Source organism: Petromyzon marinus, chromosome 25 (assembly GCF_048934315.1).
Source record: "Petromyzon marinus isolate PM22_M1 ecotype Great Lakes invasive population chromosome 25, UKy_Petmar_22M1.pri1.0, whole genome shotgun sequence".
In the NCBI taxonomy this organism is placed as follows: domain Eukaryota; kingdom Metazoa; phylum Chordata; class Hyperoartia; order Petromyzontiformes; family Petromyzontidae; genus Petromyzon; species Petromyzon marinus.
In genome coordinates this window covers 10,955,499-10,971,459 of record NC_133691.1, presented here as the reverse complement: position 1 = coordinate 10,971,459, position 15,961 = coordinate 10,955,499, and the positions used below count along the sequence as shown (strand labels likewise).

General features: G+C 50.5%; 1 protein-coding gene across 1 annotated transcript; it reads right to left on the bottom strand.

Annotated features, from left to right (window-relative positions):
- Nucleotides 1–64: 64 nt before the first annotated feature.
- On the bottom strand, nucleotides 65–11,949 carry AHCY (adenosylhomocysteinase). The gene is made up of 10 exons (XM_032960400.2): nucleotides 11,796–11,949; nucleotides 9,322–9,512; nucleotides 8,484–8,559; nucleotides 6,519–6,671; nucleotides 5,229–5,341; nucleotides 4,103–4,310; nucleotides 3,608–3,695; nucleotides 3,335–3,452; nucleotides 2,070–2,264; nucleotides 65–1,672 (listed from the first exon to the last, which is right to left on the bottom strand). Exons 1-10 carry the CDS (start codon nucleotides 11,821–11,823, stop codon nucleotides 1,541–1,543), a joined length of 1,302 nt encoding a protein of 433 aa, XP_032816291.1. The 5' UTR covers nucleotides 11,824–11,949; the 3' UTR covers nucleotides 65–1,540.
- Nucleotides 11,950–15,961: the final 4,012 nt, after the last annotated feature.

Sequence of the window (15,961 nt, the reverse complement as noted above, 5' to 3'; positions counted from 1 at the left end):
AGTGTTGGCCGCGAGTGTACTAACTGCTACACCACCGCTCCCCACCACACACACACACAGATGGTTCGGTCACGGCCGTCTTATTCAATCTTTAGTCGCCTAAAAATGTCCAACATCACCGATTACAAACCAATTCATCAGCAGCATTAACTGGAGCAAACATGAGGCTTCTGAAATGAGATTGATGCCCGTGTGGAGAAACCAACAAAGCCCGTGTGGGGTGATTGTTCAATTCCATTGGGAGGCCTGATCCAGCAGTGTCGAATTTCCACCTTGCTATGGACGAGTAACAGTCCATCCCATAGGACGAACACTGATGATGGTCCTACAAAGCGGAACTAATTTTTATTGACCTGCAGATACTTTTAACGATGATGGGCCAAGTGAGATCCCAAGATAGATCTTCTTACACAGAGGATGTTTCGTTTTATCCGTCTGCAAATTGTAAATGATCGATTCTCCTAAACAAGATGGAATTCGTGCATCGTGTACACAAGGATCAATTTTAAACCAAATGAGTCCTTACTCCTTTTGAACACATTGGCCAGGCGGGAGCAACTGGGTTTGGTCGAAAACTGCACGAGATTTTTTTCAAGCCAGATTAAAAAAAACCTGTTAAGTTTGCGACGTAAACCATGTCAATTAAATGTACCGGATAACCACCGACATGAATGCAACAGCTGTGACAAACCACTCGGCCACTCTGTGGGTGGCCCCATGTATACATCAACGTACCTGTTGTGTTTTAATGTAGGATTTTTAACACTCAACCACCCAAGAGAATCATTGTGAGCAACTCTCTCTCCGTCTGACCACTGTGTATGCGGACCACTGTGCTGTTGTATTGAGAGAGGGGATGAGCTTGGTGCATTATCGTTGCTGCTACAGGGCACGACATGATCAGGGCTGGATTGGGCCAAATGGAAATTGGGCATTTTCTCTGTGAAATAGATATTAGGCTGAGCCATCGGACATTGAGCAGCACTTAAAAGCCGATAGGGACACAACCCAAACCCATCGAACAGCTCAAATCTCGTAGCTAGGCTGTGTGTCAGGGCTGTCTCCTGCGAGGTTTGAAGTTTCGTTTCGGAGACAAAAATACATTTAAAGTGACTTTCAGGAGCACCACCATCGCACTCGAGTAATGTCCCGGCATCAGTGACTGCTGTGCTTCTAGGAAGTCGCCACAGCGACGTCACGAGAGCACTCCGGTGGGGAGACATCGAGTGTCAGAATCGAGATGAGGGCCGCGCACGCATTCGGCCTCGTCTTTCGGTTAGACTTTCCGACAAACCGTTGGCAATTGAGTTCAAGATTTCTATTTTTATGAGTTTCATTTCTTTTACCATTTAAACCTCACGAACACAGCCACAAGTCGGGGGGCAATGCAAGTTGCGTGCTGAATGAAATGTCTTAAACTCTGGGAACCGGTAGCTTATAGGAAACATGCCCAGTTGTCGTTAGGTCTAGTGCAACCCTGGGCATGGCAGGGCAGCATGGGGGGGTTTGGGGCGAGAGAGTGGGATACGGGGCACAGCTTTCAATATCGGTAGTGGTCAGGCTTGAACGGCCCTTCACGTGGAATGCTGAGGTAGGAAGCCTGATCTTCCGACAGCTTGGTGAGCTTCACACCCAGCTGGTGCAAGTGAGCCTCCGCGACGGCTTCATCCAGCTGTGCCGAGGGGAAACGGGTCGGAGAGAGAAGGAGATGGTGGGGGGTGGGGGGTGGGAAATGAGGATGAAATACAGAGGTCAGGGACGCACACACACACACGACCACACAGGTACACATGGACACATCAACACAAACACATTTAGATGAATATAGACACAGCAACACACACACACACATGAACAGACGCACGCAGACACACATGGACACACACAAACAGAAAGGCAAACAGACACAATTTGACGCCATGTATCACGAGCTGTGGGAGTCGATATCCGTAAACAAATCGATGCATTGTCACTCTTACAAGTGAGTAAATACACATGCAAACGAGTAAACTAGCACGAGCGAGTGAACAAATGAGTGACCGACCGGGTGAGCAACAAAAGGGAGCTACCTTCTTGGGCAGGAAGTGGACGCCGAGCGGATACTTGTCAGTGTGCTTCCACAGCTCGATCTGTGCCAGCACCTGGTTGGTGAAGGAGTTGCTCATCACAAAGCTCGGGTGGCCCATGGCGCAGCCCAGGTTCACAAGCCGCCCCTCTGCCAGCAGGATCACGTGACGCCCGTTCTTCAAGCGGTAGCGGTCAACCTGTGGGGTGGGAGGGCAGAGACGGAAGGAAGTGGGGGGGGGGGGGGCAAAGAGGTCGTATTAGTTAGGAGGATACATTTTGTGCCCTGTACAATATATAAAGCGGGGTGCCTCCATTATGGAACAAAAATTAAACTACATTTATTTAACCAGGTGAGGCCCACCAAGCTATATAGCTCTTTTTGAGAAGTGACCTGGCAACAAAATGATAGCTCATTAAAGTGGCTTATGTGTAATTTATTGCAGGCAAATACTCTCAGCGCATGTTCATTCTAAATGTGGGAGGGAAAACCCGGAGGACCAGGAGAGAAAAATCCACACGACCATGGGGAGAGACACGCAAACTCCAAATATACAGGCATCAAGGTTGAGATCTAATCCACGACCTTCTGTATACCAGGCAAGGTAGTTAACATCTCGCCACCATTGATCGCAGGTAACGCGGTGCATAGCTTACTACGCTGTGAACCCAGCCAGTAAAGTTTGATTACTGGCCACGACTAACATCAGTGGCGAGTGAGATCTGAACCAATCCTTGCCGCAACCCCCCCCACCCCAACTCTGACCCCTCACCCCCCCACTCCTTGACCAACCCACGTAAGCAAAAGTGACCGTCACTGCAAGATGCTCTTACAGTGACAGAAGTGACTGAGTGGGGCGAAATTAGAAACAGTGTTGGGAGGTCAAAAATAGTCCCTGCCGCCAGCAATCTATTAGTGCGCTAAGACAGCGACAAATCAATATCATGTGCGGGCCATTACCAAGTGGTAGGCATCACATGACTGCAGGATTGTTCGAGTGGTGAGCCACCACGTGGATTTTTCTGGGTCCAGTTTTTTCCCCCCACATTTATAATCAACGTGCGTTCAAGGTATTTGGCTGCTATAAATTCCCACGCAATGAGCCGCTTCGTTGCACTATTATTTGTGGCCAGGTCGCTTCGAGCTAAAAAGCTCAGTGGGCCTTACCTGGTAAAATAAAAAATTGTTTAAATAGTTTAAAAGTCATTGGCCATATGAAACGAAGTCACGGGTCACGTCTGGCTCGCGGATCGCAGGTGGGCCCCCTACCTGTGGCTTGATGTTGATCTTCTCGGCCGCGTGGTCATTGAGCCACTTGACGTCCAGCTCGCAATCAAAGTGACCGATGTTGCACACAATGGAGTCCTCCTTCATCTGCTCAAAATGCCTGCAAGACACGGGAACAACAAGCACGCGAGCGCACACGGTCAGATCTAGCGCACCAACGATAACAACGGCAGCCAATCACCGCTGACCGATGGCGATATCGCCACGCCGCCTGTGCCAGGCTAGGTGCGCAAATGAAGCCACGGGAGCCCCCACCTGCCCGTGATGATGTCCTTGCATCCGGTCGTCGTCACGAAGATGTTGGCCTCCTTGCAGGCCTCGTCCATCGTCGTCACCTCGTAGCCTGGGGCGGAGAGAGACGGAGTGAGAACAAACATGGCGGTGTCAGTGATATTGGTGTCACCAATGCTGGTGTCAGTGTTACTCCTTTCTCGGGGGCCAGATGGGTCACGTCGTCAAAGGCTGTGGCACAGTGATGGCATCGACATGGATGGCGGTGGTAACGGTGGCTGTCACCACGGTGGCTGTCACTATCATGGCGTTAGCGGTAATGGTTGCGGTCACAATGGAACTGGTCGCGATGATGGCAGAAGTGGCGGTAGTGACGGTCATGATGATGTTGGCGGTCGCGGCAATGGCAATTCGTGACGGTGTCGGTAACGATGTTGGCAGCTGGGGTGGTGGTGGTGGTGAGGGTGGTGATGACGACGACTACGGTGGTGGCGGTAGCGATAGTGGCGGCGCACTCACCCTCCATGGCGGCCTGCAGCGCGTTGATGGGGTCGATCTCGGTGATGATGACACGTGCCCCGAACGAGCGCAGCGACTGCGCGGAGCCCTTGCCCACGTCGCCGTAGCCGGCCACCACTGCCACCTTTCCGGCGATCATCACGTCTGTGGCGCGCTTGATGCCGTCGATCAGTGACTCGCGGCACCCGTACAGGTTGTCGAACTTGCTCTGTTCCGTGCGATGGGGGAGGCGGGGTGAAGGGAGGAGGGGGTGAGTAGTGGAGGCAGAATCGTGGGCACGGGAAGAAACGGGAGATAAGAGGGATCAGGGCACGGAAGAGAACGAGGCATGTCGCATATCATCATCGTCGTCATCATCATCACCTGCCATGATCATTCCACTGCTGGATGAAGTCTTTCCAGACCATCGTCATCTCTCACGATCCCACGAAGTAACATTAGATCTCGCGCCTGTACACGCAAGCCAATTGCATTGCTCCATCTCTGTGGAGGACGTAATTTTAGACAGTGCGTTCCCACCCACTCTGACGCGCCATAGTCTCATGCCCCACGCCAAGCTGCCTTTCTCGTCGCACGATGGTGATTTTAAGCCACTGCACAATTTTCCAAAGGTGTGGCGACCCAGAGCCGTGTTTTTTTTGGAGTTGTAGTTCATGACCTTGGGACAGTTCACAAAAAGATTGCGCCAAGCCGTTTTGACTCTGTAGCCAAAATCGAGTTGCCCACAAATACAAATAAACATCCGCCCCTGCTTAATCATGATCGATATTTTTAAACATTCTTTTGTCTTTCTCACCATTTTATCCAATTATGTAATGGGCATCGAGCCCTACCTACATAGACTCGCACAGGACTGTAAACTTAATACACAAACATGCACGGAGACTTACAAAAAGACTCTTAGATTTACAATCAACTGCAGAATTACACAGACTCCGACTCACAGAAAACCATAGACTTGTGAAGAAACCCACAAATCTTGGTGGGTTTACATGGACCAGCAGCAGAAATGGGGGGGGGAGGTGGGTCTTCGGGGGTGGGGGGAGTCGGATGATAGGCTGGCAGTGGGGGAGATCCGTCATTGGTGGGGGTAGAGGGGGGTGGGGATGGGCGCTGGGGACGTTACCTTGGTGACGGAGTCGTTGACGTTGATGGCTGGGATCTTGAGCTCATTGTTCTTGAGCATCTTGTAGAGGTTGTGCACGCCCGTGGTCGTCTCCTCAGACACGCCGCGAATGCCTGCCAAGTCGCACGTAGCGGGCAAGCGGACGAGTGAGCAGGGGAGTAAGCAGGCGAATGGGCAGGCGAGTGAATGGGTGGGCAGGCGAGTGAATGGGTGAGCTGACGAGTGGGCGGGTAAGCGGGCGAGAGGGTGGGTGAGTGGAAGGGCGAATGACTGGGTGAGCGGGAGAATGAGTCTGTGAGCGAGTGAATGGACAGGTGAGCAGCAGAGTGGACGGGTGAGTGGATGGATAAGTGGGTGAGACACCGAGACAGCACTGCTGAGGAGAAGGGCTAGAGAATCCAGGTTCCCGCTGCTCGTGATGAAACTGGCTCAAGCGAAGTGAATTGATGATTTCAGCTCAGACACCAATGGCCACACAGAAAACGATGGCATTATCTTTGGTTTTGCGCTTCATTTGACTGAATTCCAGCTCTGAGAATGACCGTCATGAGATGATTATGTTTCCCTCTAGTTGGGGAAGTGGGAAAGTGCTGCCCCTTAGTGTAGATATCAGGTGGCTGGCCATCAAGCCTATGTCATTTCAGACTGGGCACAAAAATAGCGACGTCATCAAAACATGCATATCATGTTGGGAATCCTGTTGTGTTTTTCTGCTGATGACACCAATCTGCGTGCGCACTCATTTGTTCCGGCTGTTGCATGGCCCTCTTGAGCTGGAGAGGATACTTGCATTCGGTGAAGAGGCGAGTTGACAAAGTGGGTGGAAGAGGCAAGTGAACGAAACACAAGAAATTAATAATGTGCAAATGAGCGAGCGAGGGAGCAAGCGGGCGGACATGAAAGTGGGAAGGTAGGTAATCGGATGGGCTAGCGAGTGGGCAAGTGAACAAGCGAGCTAATAACAGAGCGCAAGAGCAATCGCGCAAGTGAATGAATGAACACAGGAGTGAACAAACGAGTGACCAGGAAGGTGACCAAAAGAGCAGATGAACACGAGTGTGGTCCAGCAACCCGAAGGGTGATCCATCGGGTGAGTGAGCGAGTGATCGAACAACTTAACGAATACAAGAATGGGCGAGCATTTTAATGGGCAAGCGAGCAGGTGAGCGACTTCAGGAATACAAGAATGGGCGAGCATTTTATTGGACGAGCGAGCGGGTGAGTGAGTGAGTGGCGAGGCAGCAAGTGGGCGTTACGGTTTGGTGGGCCATCCTGTTGGACGCGACGTACCTTTCAGCAGTTCGGGGTGCTTTGTGTGCACGAGGTTGGTGAGGTCCCCTCCATCGTCCAGGATCATGTTGAGCGGCTTCCCGTCGGGGAAAATGAGCGTCTGCTCGATGCACCACACGTACTCCTCGTCCGTCTCGCCCTTCCACGCGAACACTGCGGCACACGCGCGGCTCCTCGTCAACGACGGGGGGAAACCCGAGGGGGGGGGCTCCATATAACGGACAACAGGTCAGGGAAGTCATCCACGAGCGCGCGCATGTGGGTTACGCCACGCTGACCGGCCTATGTGACGCTTGTGACTGGAAAGGGAAAACGACGACGGACAGCTGTCTACGCAAGACACGGTATAAATGCCACGAGTGGGCTTTCGTGACCAATATGTTACGATTCGCAAGTACATTTTTTGGGTCCGAGTGGGCAATTAAAATGCCAATGTGTGTCGTACACCCTCCTCCACCTGACAGACATGAATAAAGTAATGTGATCAAATGCACGAATTTTCATTGCGAGTTTGTTTACGTGACAACTTTATTTGGCTGTCGGGTAGAGGAGGGTATACGACATATGCGGCGATCTGACTAAAACATTAATTATGATTAATTCGTTTATATATTCGAGAAAAAAAATCTGTTTTTGGGTGAGGAATCTGATCTGCTGGGTGTTTCGTCAGATATTCTAGAAGGGCTACAAGAGATTACTACAGCCAATCAAAAGGACAAAACGTGCCCAAAGAGTACGTCCACCATCGATATGGGGAGATGAAATCGGCAACTACTCTAATGTTAAACAGACCTGTGCAAGCGCTACGAGCAAGCACCTATTAAAGCCAGCATGGGACACCAGGTGGTGTAGGAATCCAAGACCTTTAAATAATAAATATAATCATGTTTTCCTAACATTGGTCACTACAAGGGTCTACCCTGTAACCCTGACCCTAGTAAATCATAGATAGATCGCCAACATCCAGCTCTGTGCAATCAATCATCAGCCAGCGCTGGCATGGGGAGAGATCAAGAATCAATCTGATCGGCAAGGAGGAGAGATGCATAGTCATGATGACACGCACAGCCGCCATACCGCCCCGCCTGGACAAACACAGCCGACGGGCCACCCTTGACATCATGACCCCCTGACCACCTATGGCCACCGTGCTATCACATGACGAGCTGATGTGTGTGCGTGTTGGGCGGTGCGTGTCAACTGGGTGGTGCGAGTCTGATTGGGCGGTGTGTCTGATTGGGCGGTGTGTCTGATTGGGCGGTGTGTCTGATTGGGCGGTGTGTCTGATTGGGCAGTGTGTCTGATTGGGCGGTGTGTCTGATTGGGCGGTGTGTCTGATTGGGCGGTGTGTCTGATTGGGCGGTGTGTCTGATTGGGCGGTGTGTCTGATTGGGCGGTGTGTCTGATTGGGCGGTGTGTCTGATTGGGCGGTGTGTCTGATTGGGCGGTGTGTCTGATTGGGCGGTGTGTCTGATTGGGCGGTGTGTCTGATTGGGCGGTGTGTCTGATTGGGCGGTGTGTCTGATTGGGCGGTGTGTCTGATTGGGCGGTGTGTCCGTGCTGGGCGGTGTGTCCTTAGTGGGCGGTGTGTCCGTGCCGGGTGGTGTGTCCTTAGTGGGCGGTGTGTCCGTGGTGGGTGGTGTGTGTGATGGGGGCGGTGTGTCCGTGCCGGGCGGTGTGTCCGTGCCGGGCGGTGTGTCCGTGCCGGGCGGTGTGTCCGTGCCGGGCGGTGTGGCTATTCCGTGCGGTGTGTCCGTGGTGGGTGGTGTGTGTGATGGGGGGTGGCGTGTCCATGCCAGATGTTGTTTCCATAGTGAGCGGTGTGTCTCTCAAGTGTGGCGTGTTCAATCGGGGTGGTGTGCGTGATCAGGGCGGTGTGTCCATGCCAGTTGGTGTCTGATTCCGTGTGTCGGATCGGGGCAATGTGTGTGTGTGGGTGCGTCACACAAGTGACATTGCACACACCAGGGATGCCGGCCTTGGCGATGGCAGCGGCGGCGTGGTCCTGCGTGGAGAAGATGTTGCAGCTCGACCACATCACCTGCAGGTGGAAGCATCAGGGAGGGTGACGGGGGCAGTAAGGGGGGGATGAGCAGGTGATCAATCAGACGTGTGCACAAAGACAAGCGTACACACGTGAACAGAAGTGCTTGTATATAACAATATGTGCGTGTTTGCGAGCACACTGATAAATGGCGTGGTGGTGTACTGGTTCATGTCCTATGCTACAAAACCAGACACCTGGGTTCGATTCCCGTCCACGGTTGACATCCAGTGGCAAGTGATATCTGAACCCGGTGTGTTGTGCAAACATCAGCGCTGTGGCGGCAAAGGCGGCCGGGTTGGGTGCCGTGGTAACCACACCACGTTCTCGTGCGCCATGCCAACCAAAATAGGACTCCAGCACTTGCCCCAACACAGCCCGGGATACCTCAACCCACTAAGGTCTCCGTCGTTTATCCGCGTGTGTGCGTGCGTGGGGAGCGATAGTGTAGCGGTTAGCGCACTGCGCTATGAACCTGGCGACCCGGGTTCGATTCCCGCTCACGGCCAACACCAGTGACGATTATCTGAACCGGTCCCGGGCCTCCCCTAGGTCGACTCAGCCTCAAATGAGTACCTGGTGCGGTGTGTAAACATTGTCACTAGGGAGACAAAGGCGGTCGGGCGTGGTGCTGGCCACCCACCCCCTCGTGTACCGTTCCGGCCTTCATAGGTGCTCGCTAACAGCACTTGCCCCTACAGTCTGTTAAGGCTATATGGGGGATCTTTGTCTATTTTTGTATGCATAAGCACCACCCACCTTGGCACCCAGCTCCACAAGCGTCTCGATTAGAACGGCCGTCTGCACCGTCATGTGGAGGCAGCCAGAGATGCGGGCGCCGGTCAGCGGCTTGGACTTGCCGTACATCTGGCGCATCTTCATGAGGCCCGGCATCTCATTCTCAGCGATGTCGAGGGCCTTGCGTCCCCACTCCGCCAGAGAAATGTCCGCTGTGAGGGGAGGGGATGGGCGGTCGACGGCGGGTCAAGTCTTGCGTGGCATTAGGGCAGGTGTTGGTAACCTGCGGCTCCCTGAGCTGCATGTGGCTCTTTGACTTCCTCCTTGCGGCTCTTTGGCTGACCCCTTGCGGGTAGCCGTTAAAAAAAAAGTACTCTTAAGCATAATTTAACGTAATGATAACGTATTAAATATGGCAGGCAGTGGTGTTGACGGAAAAACAGTAGTCAAACTGTATTGCTAAAGAATAACTAAGAGGGGGAAAAAACTCAAATGGATGCAGTTTATTCCATCACATCTTTGTTTATTTAAGTCAGAATTCTTTGCCATCTGCTGTATACGTGCGGAGTTTGTGTATGTGTACAATTAGCTCTGCGTGTGATGCGGCTCTCAAACTATTTTGGTCAAAGACAAACTAAAAAAAATGCCTCTTCTTCTTTGAAAGGTTGCTGACCCCATGCACGAGAGCAACGCATTCAAAATGTTAATCAAGGTGCTGACAAATTCATCAAGACGCCACCTACCTCCAGGCTAGGAAATACATTATTTGGTGACGCTGCCGTAGTGCAGGAAGAGCCAAAAACATTCATAGTAATCAATAATACGGACGCTTTAAAAAATATATAATAGGTGACGCTTTTGGGCAATGACCCTTGTGCTTCGAAGAAGGGTAATTGCCCAAAACGTCACCTATAAAACTAAATGTAGGGCCACACAGTGCTGTTGACAAAGGTGTTGAGTGTTTAACTTGGAGTGCCGTCGCGATATCATTGTCAACTCATGAAGATGCCACCGGTAATGGTATCAAGATATCATCACCTACCTGTCAACCCCTTATCAGTGCCCAAGTTATGACAGACCCATTCAGACCTTATTAGTCACCCGGTGCCCTTATAAATCTCAAAGTTCATCCTACAAAGCCCCATCACAAGGGAAAAACAGACTATTTTTCCCGTATTAAAAGGTACCTGAAAACTCAATTTCCCTGTACAAGAATACGGGTAAACCGCATGGGTTGACATGTATGTCATCAACTTATCATGCGTCAATGGATTTACTCACTAAATTAAACAGTCACTTAACTGGACAGTGTCACTTATCAACTCAAGAGGCCACGATCCACGTTACTCGTCAAATGAACATTTGATTCTGCGAGTTTATTCAGGAAAGTCTTAAGAGTCTCGTGTCACTTTTACAGGAGGTTCCTGCCAAGTGTTATAAAGGCGTTGCTTTACATAAAGAGAACACTCACATTCGTCGTCTCACTTCATTAATTCGCGGTGTCACGATGCAATGCATAGTTCACAAATCTGGCTGTCGTCTGATGATGCTGATTGTAATTACTGGCGAAACGTCGTACGTACTCAGATTGTAAATGTGGGTATACTGTCCGACACACCGGTGCGCTGTACTAGTCACGAATTGGCACGTTATGTTTACGTGACAAACCTTACTAATTGACCGTGTCGGGTGGTGGCGGGTTTAACGACACACTTATATTGACGCGATCTAACCCTAAAAAAAAAATCTGTATTACGCATTTCCATTCCATGACAGCTTGCTAAGTACGCAGCACGTTAAAGGTTTCGCCCGCGTGCGAGCGAAATTCGCAAAACGCCGCCCGGCACGCGCAGCCGAATCGCCGAAAGGGTTGGTGGCTCACAAAGAGATCAGCGAATCCAGCCGGTGCGAAGCGGGGCAACCGCGCAACTCGGCCAGGCGCCAATCGTTTGTGCGTGGCCGGGCTTTTTTTTTCAGCACCCCAACTCCGATTCCACCACACACATCGAAGCGAAATAAAAAAAAAACCTACTCGGTCACATAAGCATTTAACAAAAAATAAATCGGCGAATTGGTCCAACGTCCCACAGTAGCAAAGCAGCACCCTCATCGACGACGAGGTTTCCGAGCGTCGGCTCCGATGCCCTGCACAATATGTAACAACGCATAATAATAACATTGCGTAACTCCGAACAGCAGATGTTTTAATGACGGCTGTCATCGCACTGCGCTCCCACAGTCTCCCAAATCGACTCGCGGCGATTTAGGGTCAAATTTCCGTGACCGACGAGGCGTGGCCCTCATCCAGCAGTAGATCGACCAGGACCGGCTGCGCGTGGCTCTGCACAGGAGTTCACACTACAACACTCTCTGATCAATGGAGCGCAAGGCTTTGCATTCATGGTCATTCATTGCATTATGACCGCGCAGAGTGAACGGCTGGCGCTTCCGACTGACATCCGACTCGAACGCCGAATCCGCTTGCCACGACGTACCAACTTTGTAGTTCGGCTTCTGAGACATTGTTGCCTGTTGCTTGTTGCCTGTTGCTTGTTGCTTGTTGCTTGTCACTGCTGCCGGACTTGAGCAGCAGGCTGCCGGGTCAGTGCTGAGGTCTGAACTGAAAGGGGCGCGCGTTCTCGAGCTCCGCGCTTTTATACCCAACGGTGACGCCTTAATTTAATTATTTAGTGACGCGTCACTCGCGCGCCATTGGCTGAGAGGGCACAATTTGATGAATATTAATTGAGCAGGGCGTGTGCTGGGGTCTTATGGATATTAATTAGATGGGGGTGTGCTGGGGTCTTATGAATATTAATTAGACGGCGTGTTATTTGAATACGCAGTGGCTCATTGGCTGGCAGTGTGGTCCCGGCGACCACGCCTATACGGAGGGTGAGTCCTCATGAATATTAATTAGGTGTGAAGGGGGGGAAGCCGTGATGGGACATTTTTTTCTGTGGGCGTTAAACGAAACGCGTTTCACGTGTCTGTGTCGGACCAACGTCTCGTGGTCCACTTGCATCGCGCGGCTCTTGACAGATTGAGGGTTGTTTTTTTTTGGGCTGAATTGTTTTTTTTTAATGTCTCTTTTTATTTTGTTTGCCGACTCCTGGCGTCGTCTATGAACGCAGTAGGGTTACTTTAATGGCTGTACCTGTGAAATCACGTTCCCCGACAGCGGCGTTTAATACTCTTTGGTTCTTTCGGTAAAGTCACGTAGGTATAAAAATAAAATAAATTAAATCACGACGTTTCGATCGCAACACAAGCAATCATCATCAGGTGGGAAAACTACAGCAATATATATTTTTTTGCTGATGTGGAGAGAGATGCCGTGGTAAGAGATACCGGGTATCTCTCTCCCACTTCAACAAAAACATGTCTTGCTGTGGTTTTCCCACCTGATGGTGATTGCTTGCGTTGCGGTTGAAACGTCGTGATTTAATTTATTTTATTTGTATACCTACGTGACTTTACCGAAATAACCAAAGAGTATGGATCCCTGCAGTCACGAAAACTTCAAATCAAGCGTTGTTTAATTTAGCGATGCGGTTCCTGATCGCGTCAATATACAAATGTTGCTCAAGATGTGATGCAATCGCACACGATTATCCATCATTATCGATTCCCTTTATTCAAATGTGGAGCGGTGTGACGCGCGGTTGGTGCGCTGCGCTGACCATTCTTAACCTAAGTTCGATTCCCGACCACGCGGCGAACGTGAGTCATGTTGGGGCGAGTGATGTCCGAGCCACTGACCGGCGTGGTGAAGTATGGTCAAACAACGCCGTGACCGCCACGGCCGAGTGAGGAGGCGTCGTCTAGCAGCGGATTTGACAAAGGGCTGTTAAGTAATAACACGCGAGTAGTTATGCACCGAAGTTGTGTAACCCAGATGTGAGCACGCTGACCCGGAATCAATGAGCGATGATCAGAATAAGAATATTTGTACAGCCACTGTGCCAGTCCACTGCTGGATGAGGACCTCACAACTCCATACAGCGCTGTACTGTATTAATGTGTCACGATGCAGCACAAGTTATGTTCACATCAGCGTCTCGCTCGCCACGTTCTCCATTCGTGTTCATCGTCATTAGCGGCCGAGCCAGTCGCGGAAATTCCACGTTACTATGACGGTAGCCTGGCCACAGGACAACACCGCTGGCCAGATTCGAAATGGTCAAATTGGGGCCACAGTTTCTCATGTATTTGTAGAGGGCACCGTCATATGACCGCTGGTAATTGCGATAGGATTGTGGTCTGTTGCATAAGATCCAGGGTGATCTATTGGGAGCGGTGGTGCAGCAGATAGCGCGCTATGCTACGAACCTGGCGACTCGAGTTTGATTCTAAACCGGTCCTGGGCATCTCCTAGGCCGACTCGGCCTCGAATGAGTACCTGGTGCGATGTGTAAACATTGCCATGAGGGAGACAAAGGCGGCCGGGCGTGGTGCTGACCACCAACCCCGGTCGTGTGCCGTTCCGGTCCTGCTGTTGTAACTTGTTGACCAGCCCATACTGGACGTCTGTGAAAAAGAGCTTCATTGCTCATCGGATTCCTCCAGCCGAAATATTCTGATTCGTAGATGCTCACTGACGGCACTTGCCCCTAACAGTGTTACGGCGAGAAGGGGGGAAGTTTGTCTACACGTGCGGTAACGATTTGTCTACACGTGCGGTAACGATTTAAATGAGCTGTGCAACACTGTTAACACTTCACGTGTAGAGATTCTCAGATTTAGATCATTCACGCTCCTGATATAATGCGACACATCGAATCGGTTCTGCGTACAACTCCAGACGGACAAGAGCGGATAATACCAACATCGGAAGATAACTTAATCCAGTTCCCTGGAGAAGCGCGTGCAGCGAAACGTCGGACACCATGCTGAAAAACAACACGCGGTGCAGAGAAGCGAACGCCGAAACGTCGATACAGCAACACGCGCGTACACAAGAGACCCGTCCAAAGGACGGCCGGCGGCGTGATAAGGGCTGTTGCTATCGGGCTAACATCAGCGCAGGGACGGGGACAAGGGGGTAAATGTGGTGGTCAGACACCCCCGGACTTTGCACCCAGTTCAGTGGGCAGCTGTGTAATGGTGGGCTGTCCACGGTATGCGTTAGAACTTCACCACCACATCACCCTGAACGGGATGACTTCGTCGGGATCTCAGGAGTGTTGAGCTAGGTTCGTACTTGGATCGGGTAGACTGCCGAGGAATACCGGGGGTTGTAAATTTGTAGGTTTAGGCTGCGGGGTGTACCAGAATGTGGCAGGAAATAATTGTATTTCCTGTGCACCAGCACCAACCACCTATAACTAAGGCTACACTATATTCTTAGTTTTTTCGGTAAAGTCACGTTGAAGAGAAACAACAAAATAATAAAATATATATAAAACAATAAAAAAATTCTCACGACGTTTCGACCATAACTCAAACGGTCGTCTTCAGGTGTGTTGAAGGTGTGTTGAAGACGACCGTTTGAGTTATGGTCGAAACGTCGTGAGAATTTTTTTTATTGTTTTATATATTTTATTATTTTGTTGTTTCTCTTCAACGTGACTTTACCGAAAAAACTAAGAATATGAATTACTGCAGTCACGAAAGCTTTAAATCAAAATTTAAGGCTACACTCTTTTCGGGAGTTTGTTACTCAATGACTACTCTGTGCAAATATTCCGTCGGTACCCTGGTCAGTCAGCCTTATGATCAGAAAATATTTTTAAAATGTAATTCTCGTCAGGCCCCATGGTGTAAAGTGCAGTCTCCAGCTCTTATGCACTATCATCTCTGGTCTATGCGTGTGCAAAGAAGAACGGCCATTGCCCGAAACGTCACCAATGATATTGTGCCTTTTAAGGTATCATTGTTGACGAATGTGTTATTTGTGCGAGTGCACCACTTGCCAAACGCAACGTCAGCCAATTACAATTTCTGGGAGGCTCAACTGGACGCATGGGGAGCTGTCGGCCCCACTATTGTTCGCATAACCGCATCTACTCAATTACTAACCCTTCCTTAGGCTTTGGCACTACCTACTTGCTCACAGCCCCCACCTAATCCGCTGCCAGCCCAACCCACTGTAAGGTAGAGTAATGAGATCGGCTCGTCTTGAAAAGAGGTAGATTAATTGCTGCACCAATTATTCTTTCGGACGGCTGATGTAGATGCAGAGCAACAACGACAATTGTGCATTCAGTTGGTCAAGTCAGATAACCGCATCAGGAGCAGCGGAGTATCGCTGTGATGTCTCCTTTGTATTTGTGGATCGGGCATTGCATCTTTATATGTTGTATGTTCCGTTCTGGTTGACTACAGTTGCACACTGGAAAGTTTTCAATTTTCCATTTGTGCCTCAGGTATCCGCATGTCATGGTTTGTTTGGATGACATTTAGGGTGGACCGTGATCTTCATAGAAGATCAAACCCAGGGATCTTCTGCGTTGGGTCCTTCACAAGGTGTTTTTGAGTTCTTTTGAACACCATTCAGCTCTCCAGGCTTCATCGGGGTTGGTGGCAGTTCAGATAGGCCTTCATCCAGGAGTGGATACACCATGGCTGACTATATTTGTTTGTGCGAGTGCAGTCATTTCAAATTGAAAACCCATCGATAGGGCTGTCTTCACACAATAAAATCACGGAAGACAAGAAA

Bases quoted from the DNA above. Each gene is read 5' to 3' on its own strand.
- AHCY (XM_032960400.2), bottom strand. From the start codon at position 11,823: ATGTCTCAGAAGCCGAACTACAAAGTTG. The intron at 3,696-4,102 runs GTGAGTGCGCCG...TCTCCGCCCCAG, and splicing joins GCTGCAGGCCGCCATGGAGG to GCTACGAGGTGACGACGATG. The intron at 2,265-3,334 runs GTAGGGGGCCCA...CCCACCCCACAG, and splicing joins AGATCAACATCAAGCCACAG to GTTGACCGCTACCGCTTGAA.